General features: G+C 47.3%; 1 protein-coding gene across 1 annotated transcript in view; it reads right to left on the bottom strand.

Annotated features, from left to right (window-relative positions):
* The window catches only part of LOC115203223 (synaptotagmin-7), a 116,699-nt gene that overhangs the window by 40,711 nt on the left and 57,297 nt on the right, over positions 1-18,691 (bottom strand). Inside the window, exon 2 of the mRNA XM_029767691.1 lies at positions 9,324-9,427. Coding sequence (XP_029623551.1) covers positions 9,324-9,427 — 104 coding nt within the window. The remainder of the gene's footprint in view (positions 1-9,323; positions 9,428-18,691) is intronic.

The following is an 18,691-nucleotide window of genomic DNA, read 5'->3' as shown; positions in this document are numbered from 1 at the left end:
AATCGATCCCGCTCCAGAATACAGGCCTCAGTGTAACGCTCATTCCTTCGACAATAAACGCGAATCCGACCATCACCCCCGGTGAGACAAAACCGCGACTTGTCAGTGAAGAGTACTTTTTGCCAGTCCTGTCTGGTCCAGCGACGGTGGGTTTGTGCCCATAGGCGACGTTGTTGCCGGTGATGTCTGGTGAGGACCTGCCTTACAACAGGCCTACAAGCCCTCAGTCCAGCCTCTCTCAGCCTATTGCGGACAGTCTGAGCACTGATGGAGGGATTGTGCGTTCCTGGTGTAACTCGGGCAGTTGTTGTTGCCATCCTGTACCTGTCCTGCAGGTGTGATGTTCGGATGTACCGATCCTGTGCAGGTGTTGTTACATGTGGTCTGCCACTGCGAGGACGATCAGCTGTCTGTCCTGTCTCCCTGTAGCGCTGTCTTAGGCGTCTCACAGTACGGACATTGCAATTAATTCGCTGGCAACATCTGCAGTCCTCATGCCTCCTTGCAGCATGCCTAAGGCACGTTCACGCAGATGAGCAGGGACCCTGGGCATCTTTCTTTTGGTGTTTGTCAGAGTCAGTAGAAAGACCTCTTTAGTGTCCTAAGCTTTCATAACTGTGACCTTAATTGCCTACCGTCTGTAAGCTGTTAGTGATTTAACAACCGTTCCACAGGTGCATGTTCATTAATTGTTTATGGTTCTTTGAACAAGCATGGGAAACAGTGTTTAAAACCCTTTACAATGAAGATTTGCAAAGTTATTTGGATTTTTACAAATGATCTTTTAAAGACAGGGTCCTTTCAAAGAGTTTATGTGTAGATACAGTATGTGTAGATACAGTTGAAGTTGGAAGTTTACACATACTTAGGTTGGAGTCATTAAAACTCGTTTTTCAACCACTCCACAAATGTCTTGTTAACAAACTATAGTTTTGGCAAGTCAATTAGGACATGTACTTTGTGCATGACACAAGTAATTTTTCCAACAATTGTTTGCAATTGTTCACTTATAATTCACTGGATCACAATTCCAGTGGGTCAGAAGTTTACATACACTAAGTTGACTGTGCCTTTAAACAGCAAATTCCAGAAAACTATGTCAATGATGTCAAATTCCAGAAAACGATGTCATGGATTTAGAAGCTTCTGATAGGCTAATTTACATAATTTGAGTCAATCGGAGGTGTACCTGTGGATGTATTTCAAGGCCTACCTTCAAACTCAGTGCCTCTTTGCTTGACATCATGGGAAAATCAAAAGAAATCAGCCAAGACCCCCCCCCCGAAGGTACCACGTTCATCTGTACATACAATAATACGCAAGTATAAACACCATGGGACCACGCAGCCGTCATACCGCTCAGGAAATAGACGCGTTCTGTCTCCTAGAGATGAACATACTTTGATGCAAAAAGTGCAAATCAATCCCAGAACAACAGCAAATGACCTTGTGAAGATGCTGAAGGAAACAGGTACAAAAGTATCTATATCCACAGTAAAACGAATCCTATATCAACATAACCTGAAAGGCCGCTCAGCAAGGAAGAAGCCACTGCTCCAAAACCGCTATAAAAAGACAGACTACGGTTTGCAACTGCACAAGGGGACAAAGATCATACTTTTTGGAAAAATATCCTCTGGTCTGATGAAACAACAATAGAACTGTTTGCCCATAATAACCATCGTTATGTTTGGAGGAAATAGGGGGAGGCTTGCAAGCCGAAGAACACCATCCCAACCGTGAAGCACGGGGGTGGCAGCATCATGTGCTGGGGGTGCTTTGCTTCACAAAATAGATGGCATCATGAGCAAGAAAATGATGTGGATATATTGAAGCAACATCTCAAGACATCAGTCAGGAAGTTAAAGCTTGGTCGCAAACGGGTCATCCAAATGGACAACGACCCCAAGCATACTTCCAAAGTTGTGGCAAAATGGCTTAAGGACAACAAAGTCAAGGTATTGGAGTGGCCATCACAAAGCCCTGATCTCAATCCCACAGAGAATGTGTGGGCACAACTGAAAAAGCGTGTGCGAGCAAGGAGGCCTACAAACCTGACTCAGTTACACCAGCTCTGTCAGGAGGAATGGGCCAAAATTCACTCAACTTATTGTGGGAAGCTTGTGGAAGTCTACCCAAAACATTTGACCCAAGTTAAACAATTTAAAGGCAATGCTACCAAATACTAATTGAGTGTATGTAAACTTCTGACCTACTGGGAATGTGATGAAAGAAATCCTTCTCTCTACTATTATTCTGACATTTCACATTCTTAAAATAAGGTGGTGATCCTAACTGACCTAAGACAGGGAATTTTTACTAGGATTAAATGTCATGAATTGTGAAAAACTGAGTTTAAATGTATTTGGCTAAGGTGTATGTAAACTTCCGACTTCAACTGTTGGTGTAATCTGGAGCCAAGCGTGTTGATTTTTAATCCAAGGGTATCCTGCTATTGACATACTTGTTGAATTATGCAACAGAACGTGACAGCAACAAGTAATTCATGAGCCAGTCTAGACAGCGCAGATCAGTGCAGGTAGGCCTAGACAGGACACATTTTTGGTGGTTGATCATTGATCATTCTTGAGATGTTTCTTCAACTTAATTGGAATCCACCCGTGATAAATTCAATTGATTGGACAAGATTTGGAAAGGCACACACCTGTCTAAATAAGGTCCAACAGTTGACAGTGCATGTCAGAGCAAAAACCAAGCCATAAGGTCAAAGGAATTGTTCGTGGAGCTCTGAGACAGGATTGTGTTGAGGCACAGATCTGGGGAAGGGGAACCAAAAATGTTCTGCAACATTAAAGGTCCCCAAGAACACAGTGGCCTCCATCATTCTTAAATGGAAGAAGTTTGGAACCTTCAAGACTCTTCCTTGAGCTGCACGCCTGGCCAAACTGAGTAACCGGGGGAGAAGTGCCTTGGTTAGGGAGATGACCAAGATCTCGATGGTCACTCTGACAGAGCTCCAGAGTTCATCTGTGTAGATGGGAGAACCTTCCAGAAGGACAACCATCTCTGCAGCACTCCACCAATCAGGCCTTTATGGTAGAGTGGCCAGACGGAAGCCACTCCTCAATAAAAGGCACATGATAGCCTGCTAAGAGCTTGCCAAAAGGCACCTAAAGGACTCAGACCATAAGAAACAAGATTATCTGTTCTGATGAAACCAAGATTGAACTCTTTGGCCTGAATGCCAAGCGTCACGTCTGGAGGAAACCTGGCACCATCCCTACGGTGAAGCATGGTGGTGGCAGCATCATGCTGTGGGGATGGTTTTCAGTGGCAGGGACTGGGAGTCTAGTCAGGATCGAGGGAAATACGAATGGAGAAAAGTACAGAGAGATTCTTGATGAAAATCTGCTCCATAGCGCTCAGGACCTCAGACTGGGGTGAAGTTTCACCTTCCAGCAGGACAACGACCCTAAACACAAAGCCAAGACAACACAGGAGTGGCTTCGGGACAAGGTTCTGAATGTCCTTGAGTGGCCCAGCCAGAGCCCGGACTTGAACCTGATCGAACATCTCTGGAAAGACCTGAAAATATCTGTGCAGCGACGCTCCCCATGCAACGTGACAGAGCTTGAAAGGATCTGCAGAGAAGAAAGGGAAAAACTCCCCGAATACAGGTGTGCTGAGCTTGTAGCGTCATACCGAAGAAAACTCGAGGCAGTAATCGCTGGGCCACTCAAGGACTTCAACAAAGTTCTAAGTAAAGGGTCTGAATACTTATGTAAATGTGATATTTTTTGCTTTGTCATTAAGGGGTATTGTGTGTAGATTTAATCAATTTTAGGCTGTAACGTAACAAAATGTTGAAAAGGTCAAGGGGTCTGAATACTTTCCGAATGCACTGTATGAGTGCATAAAAAAAGTACAATAAATTGTACAATAAATTGAATACCTGAATTCCCACCAGAATCCATTCATTGTTTGTCTGTGCCAGTAAAATGTTTTATGTGCTATAATTCAGTTAATATCTGATGGATTTTAAACATCTTTTTTTTTTTGTATCTTCATCTATTGTCCAACTGTTGCATTTATTAGAATTGTTTTTAAACCCTTATAACAATTTTGATGACTGTTGCTACATACAGCCAGCTCTCAGGATCTACATTTGAATCCAAACCCTCTCCACAGCAATAATCCATACATCTGTTAACCATACAGAATGAACGGATGGGAGCATCAAGCATCAGACACAGTGGGGATTAGACACGTCCACACACATCCAACACTCCAAACACACATACAACACTACACACTCAGAAACAGTACACGCCCAAACATACATAAAACATAGGTGTTAAAATAGTTTCCAGAATTCCCAACATTCAGTGGAATTATAATGAAACATTTTGAGATTAATCTGATGACTGCAGCTGTATGATAAACCTTGGAACTCAGGACTGCAGTTATATGATTCACATTGGATCTCAGGACTGCAGCTGTATGATTCATCTTGGAACTCATGACTGCAGCTATATGTTTGGCCTGGCCTTGTGTATCAAATGAATGCAGGGTTTACGACAATTTGTACATTGAAGCCAAACACTCAGTAAACACCAAACACACACTGTCACAACGTACAGCTACATAATCTGGTTTTTCCTTTCAATGCTCATTACATTTTCAATGAATAAAGAGAGTACTACACCCTTCAAACAGACTGGAAAACAGCTAAAGCTATTCCATTTGAAATGTGTAAGAGCACATTGAGTGGACACATCAACCCTGCACTATGAGTGATGGGTAATCAGCCTTATATACATAATCTTATAATGACTTGTGTTTCAGATCATACATTTGATATGGTTTGACTCAAACTGTTATAGTTTCATATCGAAATAATACTCAAGCTGAGTTTCTAAACTAACTTGATTCAATAGGTGTTACTCACCAAACCTAATATTTACAATGTGATCCTTGTAAAATCAAATAATGATGGATTTTCCTTTCATTTCAGTTGTTTTCCAAACATATACATCGCATGTAGTAGAGGAAACCTTAACCCTGTAAAGAAAGGTTTTCAAAAGGCAGTTTGGAGCAGGAAAGGGTTTTACTATAGACTTACTGTCACATTCTCTGTCGCAAATTACATGGCCTGTTTGTTATAAACACTTATCAATAGAGGGCAGATCTCTGGAAATGACCTAACCCCACTGTCCACCCATCCACCCCACACACAGTCATCCACTCACACAGTTGTTTTAGGGACTCAGAAAAGTCTAGATTTCAAACAGTCAAGAATATGCTATCAAGTGCAGCTCATCTATCATTTAACACTATCATCAAATCTTCAGGAGGCTAGAGAGTAGGGGAAGGAGAGAGGAAACACTGAAGACAGGGAGTGGGACACGAGAGAGAGAGGGAAGAGAAGGGAAAGAAGATGGAGAGAAAAGCAGAGGCAATGTATGATTGAGTGGGAGAGAGAGAGAGAGAGAGTGACAGAATGAGGGGAGTTGAAACAGAATAAAGTGAGATGGAGAGAAGAGAGACATCAGAGGATGTGGGAGAGAGTGGGGGAGGATGGGGGAGAGGGAAGGGGGAGAGAATAGAGGAGATGATGGGGAGAGGGAAGGGGGAGAGAATAGAGGAGAGGATGGTGAAGAGGAGGGGTTAAGGGAATGGAGAAGAGGGTGGGGGAGAAGAGGTGGAGTGCATTGGCAGACATCATGGATGTCTCCCTGCTAGGAACAGTGTAATGCTGCAGCCCTGTGAAGGATCTGTCCTCAGCCCTCAGTCCCGCTGTCGTTATGTCTGTCACAGCACAACACACATAATGGCTGCCAACATCACTCCTATCTCCCTTCTCCTCCCCTCTTCCCATCCTCTATCCAACTCTTTCTTCCCCTCCTCCTCTCCTCCATCCCCTCCTTCCTCCCCTCCTCCAGCTTCCTCCCTCTCCTCCTCTGCTCCCACCCTCCCCTCCATCCTCTCCTCCGTCCCTCCTCCTTCCTGCCATAATCGACCCATGAGACCTGTTTCTGACGTCTTCATCTTCCCTCACCCATATGCTGGGCTGATATACTGCACCTCTACACAGGGCTGCATCTATCAACTACCATGGGCTAAATATCACTGTATTTATCTAATTGTGTCTACCTCTGTGTACTTCCTCATAAAGACAATTCTGTAGCTGTGCTTCCCCCGTGGACGGTGGTCTCAGAGCCGCCTAGCTATGTCACAAAGGGACGCCGGACTATTGTGTCTCTCAGCATCTGTGGACTCTGAATTACGGTTACGAAACACTTGTAAAGAGGGAGACATATGGTATTTGCAAAGACAGACATAAAGAGTGTGAGGGTAAATAGAGAAATAGAAAGGGCGAGGACAAGAGAAATGGACAGTGAGGGTTGAGTAGTTTTACTGTGTGTGTGTCTGTGTATTTGACAGGGTATGATATGATTCGTCTTTGAAGACCAGACTGAAAGTCCTCAATCTACATAGGGTGTGACAGACTGGTAATATATCATAGATGTGCAGCAATAAAAATGTGTGTAATACCAGTTACTAACATTACATATTATTTACATGCTTTAAGCATGCTTATTCAATCTCCATCTCACTTCAGAACCGTTCTCAGCTGAATTCAGTCCTCGGCATGTTTTACCCACCTATGTGCTGTCCTCACTCCACAAATGCTCCTAGACAGAGAGAGAGAGAGAGAGAGAGAGGAGAGAGAGAGGAGAGAAGAGAGAGAGAGAGAGAGAGAGAGAGAGAGAGAGAGAGAGAGAGAGAGAGAGAGAGGAGAGACCAAGATAGGGAGAGAGAGAGAGAGAGAGAGAGAGAGAGAGAGAGAGAGAGAGAGAGAGAGAGAGAGAGAGAGAGAGAGACCAAGATAGGGAGAGGGACAGACAGAGGAGAGGGAGAACGATGGAGAGAGGGAGGGAGCAAAAGCAGGGGAGAGTATTTCCAGATGAAACGTATGGGCAGAATCACAGTTGCTCAGGCAGCAGCCAATATCTCAGAGTGATGTGTACATTAGCATATGAATCATTAGCATGGGACCGGAAGCCGGAAGCTGGAAGCCGGCGACAAGCAGGTACACACACACGCACTGCTCAGGGCACAAAGCCATGTTTACATAACCTAATGGAGAATTCTGTTCATGTTCACCATCATGGCCACACAACATCTCCCATACCATTCCCCATGCACACTACCAAGAGCCCACACACAAGGTTATGGAATCAGAAGGATACTCAAGAAAATAGAACACAACCGGAAAGCACTGCAACTTTTATCCAAGGAGTTTTTTATGGCAGAAAATAGTAATTTGGAGTTATTCGGTCCAGCATATAAACTAAAGCTGGCAAGAGACTGAAATTGTATTTAACTATGCAAGGTATTTAATAACAAATTCTTATTTACAATGACTGCCTACCCTGGCCAAACCCAGATGACACTGGGCCAGTTGTGGGCCACCCAATCACAGCTGGATGTGATACAGCCTGGATTCGTACCAGGGACTCTAGTGACACCTCTTTTTATTTTATTTAACTAGGCAAGTCAGTTAAGAACAAATTCTTATTTACAATGACGGCCGAGGAACAGTGGGTTAACTGCCTTGTTCAGGGGCAGAACGACAGAGTTTTACCTTGTCAGCTCAGGGATTCGATCCAGCAACCTTTCAGTTACTGGCCCAACGCTCTAACCACCAGGCTACCTGCCACTGAGATGCAGTGCCGTAGACCGCTGCGCAACTCGGGAGCCCAAAATATGAACTCAAAAGTGTGATTCTGCCATTGACTAACTGCTAGATACAAAATTCAATGTGCTCATGTTCTATCCCCAGTGCCTGCATTTTAGTGTCCTTGGATGTGTGTATTACTGTTTTTCTTATGTTAATGTAGTGAATGTAGCCTACAGTTTATACACATATATGTTGCCATACACTGAGACCAGATGTACGGGTGGGGGAGGTGAGAGAATGAAAGAATGAGAGGAGGGAAAATCATTCTTTACTTAATAGAATATGATTTACTCAATGATATAGAATGGTGAAATTATTTAATCAAAGAGACTATCTTTTCATTCTGAATGTCTGATCCATGAACCATCTTTCTGCTTTCCTCTAACAGCCAAACGGCAGAAACAGGCAGCAAATAGCTCATTATTAATCGCAGCTAATTACCTGGGTGTCCAACTGTACCATGTTAATGGCACCGGGTACAGAGAGGGGCACGGACACAGTGCATTGTCATGGAGAGAGAGAGAGAGAGAGAGAGAGAGAGAGAGAGAGAGAGAGAGAGAGAGAGAGAGAGAGAGAGAGAGAGAGAGAGAGAGAGAGAGAGAGAGAGAGAGAGATAGAGAGAGATAGAGAGAGATAGAGAGAGATAGAGAGAGATAGAGAGAGCGAAAGATGGAGAGAATTGATGCGCTTTTCATTGCAGACATAATCTCAAAGCATGTCTCTGCATGTCTCGGTCTCTCACATGTCTCCGTCTCTCACAGTCTTCCTCTTGTGCAATATGTAACACCTACAGCCTAACACCTCTCTCTCACACTATCCTGCAGTTCTATTATGAGGATGTGGGGCATGTCTGTGCAAATGTGTGTGTATACAGTTCTGGGGTTCAACCCTACCAGGCAGCTAACCTTACCAGGCAGCTAACCCTACCAGGCAGCTAACCCTACCAGGCAGCTAACCTTACCAGGCAGCTAACCTTACCAGGCAGCTAACCCTACCAGGCAGCTAACCTTACCAGGCAGCTAACCCTACCAGGCAGCTAACCCTACCAGGCAGCTAACCTTACCAGGCAGCTAACCCTACCAGGCAGCTAACCCTACCAGGCAGCTAACCTTACCAGGCAGCTAACCTTACCAGGCAGCTAACCCTACCAGGCAGCTAACCCTACCAGGCAGCTAACCTTACCAGGCAGCTAACCCTACCAGGCAGCTAACCTTACCAGGCAGCTAACCCTACCAGGCAGCTAACCCTACCAGGCAGCTAACCTTACCAGGCAGCTAACCCTACCAGGCAGCTAACCTTACCAGGCAGCTAACCTTACCAGGCAGCTAACCTTACCAGGCAGCTAACTCAGGATAAATCCCTACTAGCTCTGGGGAACATTATGGGTCAGTGCTGGGGTGTGTAATTCTACCTGAACATGTGTATAATGACCTTTCGGCCAGGTCATCATTGCCGATGATAACTGACCAACCTAGTAGATTAAAAGTTGAACAAATAAATAAGAGTCATGGAAGAGTGGATGGAAGCCTGCTTACTGTGTTGTTCTGGGAAGGACAATGTGTCCTAAAACCAAATTATAGGATATAATGTCATAGGTAAATGTTAGTGGTCCACTCACCAGCTTGCGTTGACACCAGGTGCAGACTCCACACAGAGCTACGAGCCACACGGCACACACCGTCAGCCCCAGAGATACCAGGAACACACTGATAGATAGAGACCCTGCAGAGAGACAGAGGGGGGAGAGAGAGATGGGGGAGAGAGAGGGGGACGGGGGGAGGGGAGAGAGAGGAAGAGAGATAGCGAGGGAGAGGAAGAGAGATAGAGGTCACTGTTAAATGCATGTCAATCATGAGAGGGGAAGGAGAAGGAGAGAAAGGGCAAGACCAAGAGCAAATGTTGTAAGAATATCTCTACATATCCCTTTGGCAATATGTTGGTAAAATCTAATAAACACATGCAGGAAAAATACACAAATGAGGCATAGGAGAGGGAAGTGTGGGAGGAGAGGGAAGTGTGAGCCTGTAATGTGTTTTTTTAATTTGCTCTCTCCCACTCAATCATCACTAACCTGCAGACATAGCAATCTATCAACAGAAAAAGGGAAAGAGACAGGAAAAGAGGGCAAGTGTACAGGCATAAAATATCATGTCTACTTTCCCCATGTGTGTCAGTATCTACAGCTGGTGAATGAATACAGAGTTGCTGAAACGAAGGAAAAGAAAAACAATGGTCATTAAGAGGGTTCAATTACAAGTCTTGTAATCTGCAGCTTCCTTCCTCTTTGGTGTCTCATTGTACATGATCAGTACTGCAGTTCTTCCTCCTGTCTTTTGTTCATCTTTCAAGAAGTCAAGACCAAACTTGAGAGATAAAAGCTCTTTCTCTCACACATTTCTGATAAAAAATAACTACATCACTGCCTCTTGAATGCTATTCATCTAGCCCACCTCCTCTGCCAAGACAATTCAAAAGGCAAAGACGTGTTGGCAAACAACATTGTGTATAAACAATGGACTTCAATTCCACCTCATCCTCCCATTCTTTCTGATACATTCTCCCTTTCTCTGTCCCTCTGCCTACACAATTCCTCTGCTTTCTTATCCCTTCCTCTCTCCACCCCTCTCTCCACCCCTCGCGCCATCCCTCGCTCCATCCCTCCCTATAAAACTCCAGGTATTGTAAGTTGTTCAGGACAGAGAACAGAAGGAGTAGCTTGGTAAAAACATCCACATATCACTCTTCCTCTCTCCATCCCTCTCTCCATCCCTCTCTCCATCCCTCCCTATAAAACTCCAGGTATTGTAAGTTGTTCAGGGCAGAGAACAGAAGGAGTAGCTTGGTAAAAACATCCACATATCACTCTTCCTCTCTCCATCCCTCTCTCCACCCCTCTCCACCCCTCTCTCCACCCCTCTCTCCACCCCTCTCTCCATCCCTCCCTATAAAACTCCAGGTCTTGTAAGTTGTTCAGGGCAGAGAACAGAAGGAGTAGCTTGGTAAAAACATCCACATATCACTCTTCCTCTCTCCATCCCTCTCTCCACCCCTCTCCACCCCTCTCTCCACCCCTCTCTCCACCCCTCTCTCCATCCCTCCCTATAAAACTCCAGGTATTGTAAGTTGTTCAGGACAGAGAACAGAAGGAGTAGCTTGGTAAAAACATCCACATATCACTCTTCCTCTCTCCACCCCTCTCTCCACCCCTCTCTCCACCCCTCTCTCCACCCCTCTCTCCATCCCTCTCTCCACCCCTCTCTCCATCCCTCTCTCCACCCCTCTCTCCACCCCTCTCTCCACCCCTCTCTCCATCCCTCCCTATAAAACTCCAGGTCTTGTAAGTTGTTCAGGGCAGAGAACAGAAGGAGTGGCTTGGTAAAAACATCCACATATCACTCTTCCTCTCTCCATCCCTCTCTCCACCCCTCTCTCCACCCCTCTCTCCACCCCTCGCTCCATCCCTCCCTATAAAACTCCAGGTCTTGTAAGTTGTTCAGGGCAGAGAACAGAAGGAGTAGCTTGGTAAAAACATCCACATATCACTCTTCCTCTCTCCATCCCTCTCTCCACCCCTCTCCACCCCTCTCTCCACCCCTCGCTCCATCCCTCGCTCCATCCCTCGCTATAAAACTCCAGGTCTTGTAAGTTGTTCAGGGCAGAGAACAGAAGGAGTAGCTTGGTAAAAACATCCACATATCACTCTTCCTCTCTCCACCCCTCTCTCCATCCCTCTCTCCATCCCTCCCTATAAAACTCCAGGTATTGTAAGTTGTTCAGGACAGAGAACAGAAGGAGTGGCTTGGTAAAAACATCCACATATCACTCTTCCTCTCTCCACCCCTCTCTCCACCCCTCTCTCCATCCCTCTCTCCATCCCTCCCTATAAAACTCCAGGTATTGTAAGTTGTTCAGGACAGAGAACAGAAGGAGTAGCTTGGTAAAAACATCCACATATCACTCTTCCTCTCTCCATCCCTCTCTCCATCCCTCTCTCCACCCCTCTCTCCACCCCTCGCTCCATCCCTCTCTCCATCCCTCCCTATAAAACTCCAGGTCTTGTAAGTTGTTCAGGGCAGAGAACAGAAGGAGTGGCTTGGTAAAAACATCCACATATCACTCTTCCTCTCTCCATCCCTCTCTCCATCCCTCTCTCCACCCCTCTCTCCACCCCTCGCTCCATCCCTCTCTCCATCCCTCCCTATAAAACTCCAGGTATTGTAAGTTGTTCAGGGCAGAGAACAGAAGGAGTAGCTTGGTAAAAACATCCACATATCACTCTTCCTCTCTCCATCCCTCTCTCCACCCCTCTCTCCACCCCTCTCTCCACCCCTCTCTCCATCCCTCCCTATAAAACTCCAGGTATTGTAAGTTGTTCAGGACAGAGAACAGAAGGAGTGGCTTGGTAAAAACATCCACATATCACTCTTCCTCTCTCCATCCCTCTCTCCACCCCTCTCCACCCCTCTCTCCATCCCTCTCTCCATCCCTCCCTATAAAACTCCAGGTATTGTAAGTTGTTCAGGGCAGAGAACAGAAGGAGTAGCTTGGTAAAAACATCCACATATCACTCTTCCTCTCTCCACCCCTCTCTCCACCCCTCTCTCCACCCCTCTCTCCACCCCTCCCTATAAAACTCCAGGTCTTGTAAGTTGTTCAGGACAGAGAACAGAAGGAGTGGCTTGGTAAAAACATCCACATATCACTCTTCCTCTCTCCATCCCTCTCTCCACCCCTCGCGCCATCCCTCTCTCCACCCCTCTCTCCATCCCTCTCTCCATCCCTCCCTATAAAACTCCAGGTATTGTAAGTTGTTCAGGACAGAGAACAGAAGGAGTGGCTTGGTAAAAACATCCACATATCACTCTTCCTCTCTCCATCCCTCTCTCCATCCCTCTCTCCATCCCTCGCTATAAAACTCCAGGTATTGTAAGTTGTTCAGGACAGAGAACAGAAGGAGTGGCTTGGTAAAAACATCCACATATCACTCTTCCTCTCTCCATCCCTCTCTCCATCCCTCTCTCCATCCCTCTCTCCACCCCTCTCTCCATCCCTCTCTCCATCCCTCTCTCCACCCCTCTCCACCCCTCTCTCCACCCCTCTCTCCACCCCTCTCTCCATCCCTCCCTATAAAACTCCAGGTATTGTAAGTTGTTCAGGGCAGAGAACAGAAGGAGTAGCTTGGTAAAAACATCCACATATCACTCTTCCTCTCTCCATCCCTCTCTCCATCCCTCTCTCCATCCCTCCCTATAAAACTCCAGGTATTGTAAGTTGTTCAGGGCAGAGAACAGAAGGAGTAGCTTGGTAAAAACATCCACATATCACTCTTCCTCACACTTTCTTTCATTTCCTGTCATCCTTCCTCTATTTCCTGTCATCCTTCCTATATTTCCACATGAGGCCTCCTACCTTTCTCCATTCATTCTTGCTCTCATTTTGATCAGTATGATGTTCAATTTATTTTCCTACTATCTATTGTGAGAATATTACAGTGAGTAGCCTTTGTAGAACACATCCATCAAAGGAAGCAATCAGTTGACAATATGTTTTCAACAATACCTGAGCAATGACAATGATACTGTAACTATCCATTACTGGACATCTCACTCAGACAGCAATTCAACATGTCATAATGCTGCTGATCAGTGGCCATAATGGCAGGTGTTTCATGGAGCTCTTTCATCTTTTCAGTATTTTTTTAAAGGGATGAAATGGATGACCCTGAGGCCTACCATATAGAATGTGTTGCTGTAATGTTTTAAAAAAAGTAGATCTGTGTATAGATGGCATTTTTAATTGCAGAGTATTTTCTTCTTCTTCTCTTACCTTCATCATTGCTGTGGATTAGACTACAGTGTATACGTTTCAGTGAAATGGTCAAAAACACTTCCTAGCCTATTTAGTCCACTGTTGAGCGACATAATGGCTGAAGATCATTGTTTGGTTTAAAGTAGGCTAACTTATGAGCAAAGACCAATGTTGCTAGTTGGTGTGGCTGAATAATAAAAACAATCTATTAGCGCCGAACAGCCAATGGAGGTTAAACAAACAGTGGTGATTCAGCACAATGGACAGCGACAGAATCGGAATTCAGTAGTTAATGACCTGGCCTGGCACAGGGGAGCTGTTAAGTACAGCATACATAATAACCAGGAGGAGAAAAAAACCGAGGTAGCTAGCTTCCTGACTGTAAGGTTGCTGTAAGGTTGCTACACAGCGCAATTACTACTGTGAGCTGGCCCACCCTAATATTGAAACTCATCTTGATCTCCCAGAGGCACATCCATTAGATGCTTCTGATAGGGCAGAGAATTGCATCCTGGTCATTAGCTCGGTGAGTTCCTGTAATGATTAAACAGCCGCTTTAATATGTCTACCAGCCCAGCCGTGCTGCTGTAAAAGAGCCTGGGATAGAGATACAGTGCCTTGCAAAAGTATTCATCCCCCTTCGCGTTTTTACTATTTTGTTGCATTACAACATGTCATTTAAATGGATTTTTATTTGGATTTCATGTTATGGACATAAAAACAGAAAATAGTCCAAATTGGTGAAGTGAAATGAAAAAAATTACTTGTTTCATATAATAAAAAATAAAAACAAACGGAAAAGTGGTGCGTGCATATGTTGTCACAGACCAGGTCCAGAACCAGGTCTCCACCGTGCACATCCCCCCAGAATATGCCGATTTGGCTCTCGCCTCCTGTAAAATAAATCTCCTGGCAGACGCTGCGCTTCCCAGGAGTCACGTGTATCCCCTGTCGCAAGCGGAGACGGTGGCTATGGATACATATATCTCTGAATCCTTGCGTCAGGGGTACATTCGTCCCTCTACTTCACCCGCCTCCTCGAGTTTCTTTTTTGTGAAGAAGAAGGATGGAGGTTTACGCCCGTGCATTGACTATGGAGGTCTCAATCAGATCACGGTGAAGTACAGTTACCCGCTACCTCTTATCGCCACGGCGACTGAGTCAATGCATGGGGGCGCTTCTTCACGAAACTGGATCTCAGGAGTGTGTATAACCTGGTGCGTATCCGGGAGGGAGACGAGTGGAAGACAGCTTTTAGTACCACCACAGGGCATTATGAGTACCTTGTCATGCCGTACGGGTTGAAGAATGCTCCATCAGTTTTCCAATCCTTTGTAGACGAGATTTTCAGGGACCTGCACGGGCAGGGTGTAGTGGTGTATATCGATGACATTCTGATATACTCCACTACACGATCCGAGCATGTGTTCTTGGTGTGCAGGGTACTTGGACGACTGTTGGAGAATGACCTGTACGTCAAGGCTGAGAAATGCCTGTCCTTTCAGCAGGCCGTCTCCTTCCTAGGGTATCGCATTTCCACATCAGGGGTGGAGATGGATAGTGACCACATTGCAGCCGTGCGTAATTGGCCGACTCCAACCACGGTAAAGGAGGTGCAGCGATTTTTAGGGTTTGCCAATTACTACCAGAGATCTATCCGGGGTTTTGGTCAGGTTGCTGCTCCAATTACCTCACTGCTTAAGGGGGGTCCTGTAAGGTTGCAGTGGTCGTCTGAGGCGGACAGGGCTTTTGGGCAGCTAAGGGCTCTGTTTACTTCGGCTCCGTGCTGACCCATCCGGATCCCTCTTTGGCATTCATAGTGGAGATGGACACGTCCGAGGCTGGGATAGGAGTCGTGCTCTCACAGCGCTCGGGTACCCCACCGAAACTCCGCCCTGTGCTTTCTTCTTGAAGAAGCTCAGCCCAACGGAGCGTAACTATGATGTGGGGGACCGGGAGTTGTTGGCTGTGGTCAAAGCCTTGAAGGCGTGGAGACATTGGCTTGAGGGGGCTAACCACCCTTTCCTCATCTGGACTGACCACCGCAACCTGGAGTACATCCGGGCAGCGAGGAGATTGAACCCCCGTCAGGCAAGGTGGGCCATGTGTGAGCCCAAGAGATCAGCCGGTCAGGCAAGGTGGGCCACCCCCCCCCCCCCCCACTCCCTCTCTGCGGATGACTTCGTCAACCATTTTGAAAAGAAGGTCGACGACATCCGATCCTCGTTTGTTAAGTCAAACGACACCACTGGTCCTGCTCACACTGCCCTACCCTGTGCTTTGACCTCTTTCTCCCCTCTCTCTCCAGATGAAATCTCGCGTCTTGTAATGGCCGGCCGCCCAACAACCTGCCCGCTTGACCCTATCCCCTCCTCTCTTCTCCAGACCATTTCCGGAGACCTTCTCCCTTACCTCACCTCGCTCATCAACTCATTCTTGACCGCTGGCTACGTCCCTTCCGTCTTCAAGAGAGCGAGAGTTGCACCCCTTCTGAAAAAACCTACACTCGATCCCTCCGATGTCAACAACTACAGACCAGTATCCCTTCTTTCGTTTCTCTCCAAAACTCTTGAATGTGCCGTCCTTGGCCAGCTCTCCTGCTATCTCTCTCAGAATGACCTTCTTGATCCAAATCAGTCAGGTTTCAAGACTGGTCATTCAACTGAGACTGCTCTTCTCTGTGTCACGGAGGCTCTCCGCACTGCTAAAGCTAACTCTCTCTCCTCTGCTCTCATCCTTCTAGACCTATCTGCTGCCTTTGATACTGTGAACCACAAGATCCTCCTCTCCACCCTCTCCGAGTTGGGCATCTCCGGCGCGGCCCAGGTTTGGATTGCGTCCTACCTGACAGGTCGCTCCTACCAGGTGGCGTGGCGAGAATCTGTCTCCGCACCACGTGCTCTCACCACTGGTGTCCCCCAGGGCTCTGTTCTAGGCCCTCTCCTATTCTCGCTATACACCAAGTCACTTGGCTCTGTCATATCCTCAGATGGTCTCTCCTATCATTGCTATGCAGACGACACACAATTAATCTTCTCCTTTCCCCCTTCTGATAACCAGGTGGCGAATCACATCTCTGCATGTCTGGCAGACATATCAGTGTGGATGACGGATCACCACCTCAAGCTGAACCTCGGCAAGACGGAGCTGCTTTTCCTCCCGGGGAAGGACTGCCCGTTCCATGATCTCGCCATCACGGTTGACAACTCCATTGTGTCCTCCTCCCAGAGTGCTAAGAACCTTGGCGTGACCCTGGACAACACCCTGTCGTTCTCCACTAACATCAAGGCGGTGACCCGATCCTGTAGGTTCATGCTCTACAACATTCGCAGAGTACGACCCTGCCTCACACAAGAAGCGACGCAGGTCCTAATCCAGGCACTTGTCATCTCCCGTCTGGATTACTGCAACTCGCTGTTGGCTGGGCTCCCTGCCTGTGCCATTAAACCCCTACAACTCATCCAGAATGCCGCAGCCCGTCTGGTGTTCAACCTCCCCAAGTTCTCTCACGTCACCCCGCTCCTCCGCTCTCTCCACTGGCTTCCAGTTGAAGCTCGCATCCGCTACAAGACCATGGTGCTTGCCTACGGAGCCGTGAGGGGAACGGCACCTCCGTACCTTCAGGCTCTGATCAGTCCCTACACCCAAACGAGGGCACTGCGCTCATCCACCTCTGGCCTGCTGGCCCCCCTACCTCTGAGGAAGCACAGTTCCCGCTCAGCCCAGTCAAAACTGTTCGCTGCTCTGGCACCCCTATGGTGGAACAAGCTCCCTCACGACGCCAGGACAGCGGAGTCAATCACCACCTTCCGGAGACACCTGAAACCCCACCTCTTTAAGGAATACCTAGGATAGGATAAAGTAATCCTTCTAACCCCCCCCCTAAAAGATTTAGATGCACTATTGTAAAGTGGTTGTTCCACTGGATATCATAAGGTGAATGCACCAATTTGTAAGTCGCTCTGGATAAGAGCATCTGCTAAATGACTTAAATGTAAATGTAATGTTTCTCACCCGTTTTGTTTTCACCCTTTCGTACAGACCAGGTTCCCAGAAGGGTAAGGCAGACGCACTGTCCCGGCTGTATGACACAGAGGAGCGGTCCATGGATCCCACTCCCATACTCCCCGCCTCTTTGCTTGGTGGCACCGGTAGTGTGGGAGCTGGACGCGGACATTGAGCGAGCGTTACGTGCAGAGCCCGCTCCCACTCAGTGTCCAGCTGGGCATCTGTATGTTCCGTCTGCTGTCCGTGACCGGCTGATCTCTTGGGCTCACACAACCCCCTCCTCTGGTCATCCTGAGATTGGTCGGACGGTGCGCTGTCTTAGTGAGAAGTACTGGTGGCCCACTTTGGCTAAAGATGTGAGGATTTATGTTTCCTCCTGCTCGGTGTGCGCCCAGTGTAAGGCTCCTAGGCACCTGCCCAGAGGTAAGCTACAACCCTTACCCGTTCCACAACGGCCATGTTCACCTGTCGGTGGATTTCATAACCGATCTTCCACCTTCACAGGGTAACACCACGATCCTGGTCATTGTGGATTATTTTTCTAAGTCCTGTCGTCTCCTCCCTTTGCCCGGCCTCCCTACGGCCCTACAAACTGCGGAGGCTCTGTTTACTCACGTCTTCCGGCACTATGGGGTGCCTGAGGATATAGTGTCTGATCGAGGTCCCCAGTTCACATCGAGGGTCTAGAAGGCGTTCATGGAACGTCTGGGGGTCTCGGTTAGCCTTACCTCAGGTTTTCACCCCGAGCGTAACGGGCAGGTGGAGACAGTAAACCAGGATGTGGGTAGGTTTCTGAGGTCCTATTGCCAGGACCGTCCGGGGGAGTGGGCAGCGTTTGTAGCCTGGGCAGAGATGGCCCAAAATTTGCTCCGTCACTCTGTCACTCCTCTACTAACCTCTCTCCCTTCCAATGTGTGTTGGGGTATCAGCTTGTTCTGACTCCTTGGAATCAGAGTCGGACCGAAGCTCCTGCGGTAGATGACTAGTTCCGGCACACGGAGGAGACATGGGACGCCGCCCAGAAGGTTGGCGCAGACCGTCACCGCAGTGAGGCCCCGGTGTTCGCACCAAGGGACTGGGTCTGGCTCTCGACCCGAAACCTGCCCCTCTGCCTGCCCTGTCGGAAGCTGGGTCCGCGGTTTGTGGGGCCATTTAACCTCTCTAGGAAAA

Source organism: Salmo trutta, chromosome 12 (assembly GCF_901001165.1).
Source record: "Salmo trutta chromosome 12, fSalTru1.1, whole genome shotgun sequence".
NCBI lineage: Eukaryota > Metazoa > Chordata > Actinopteri > Salmoniformes > Salmonidae > Salmo > Salmo trutta.
This window is presented reverse-complemented; position numbering and strand designations above follow the sequence as displayed.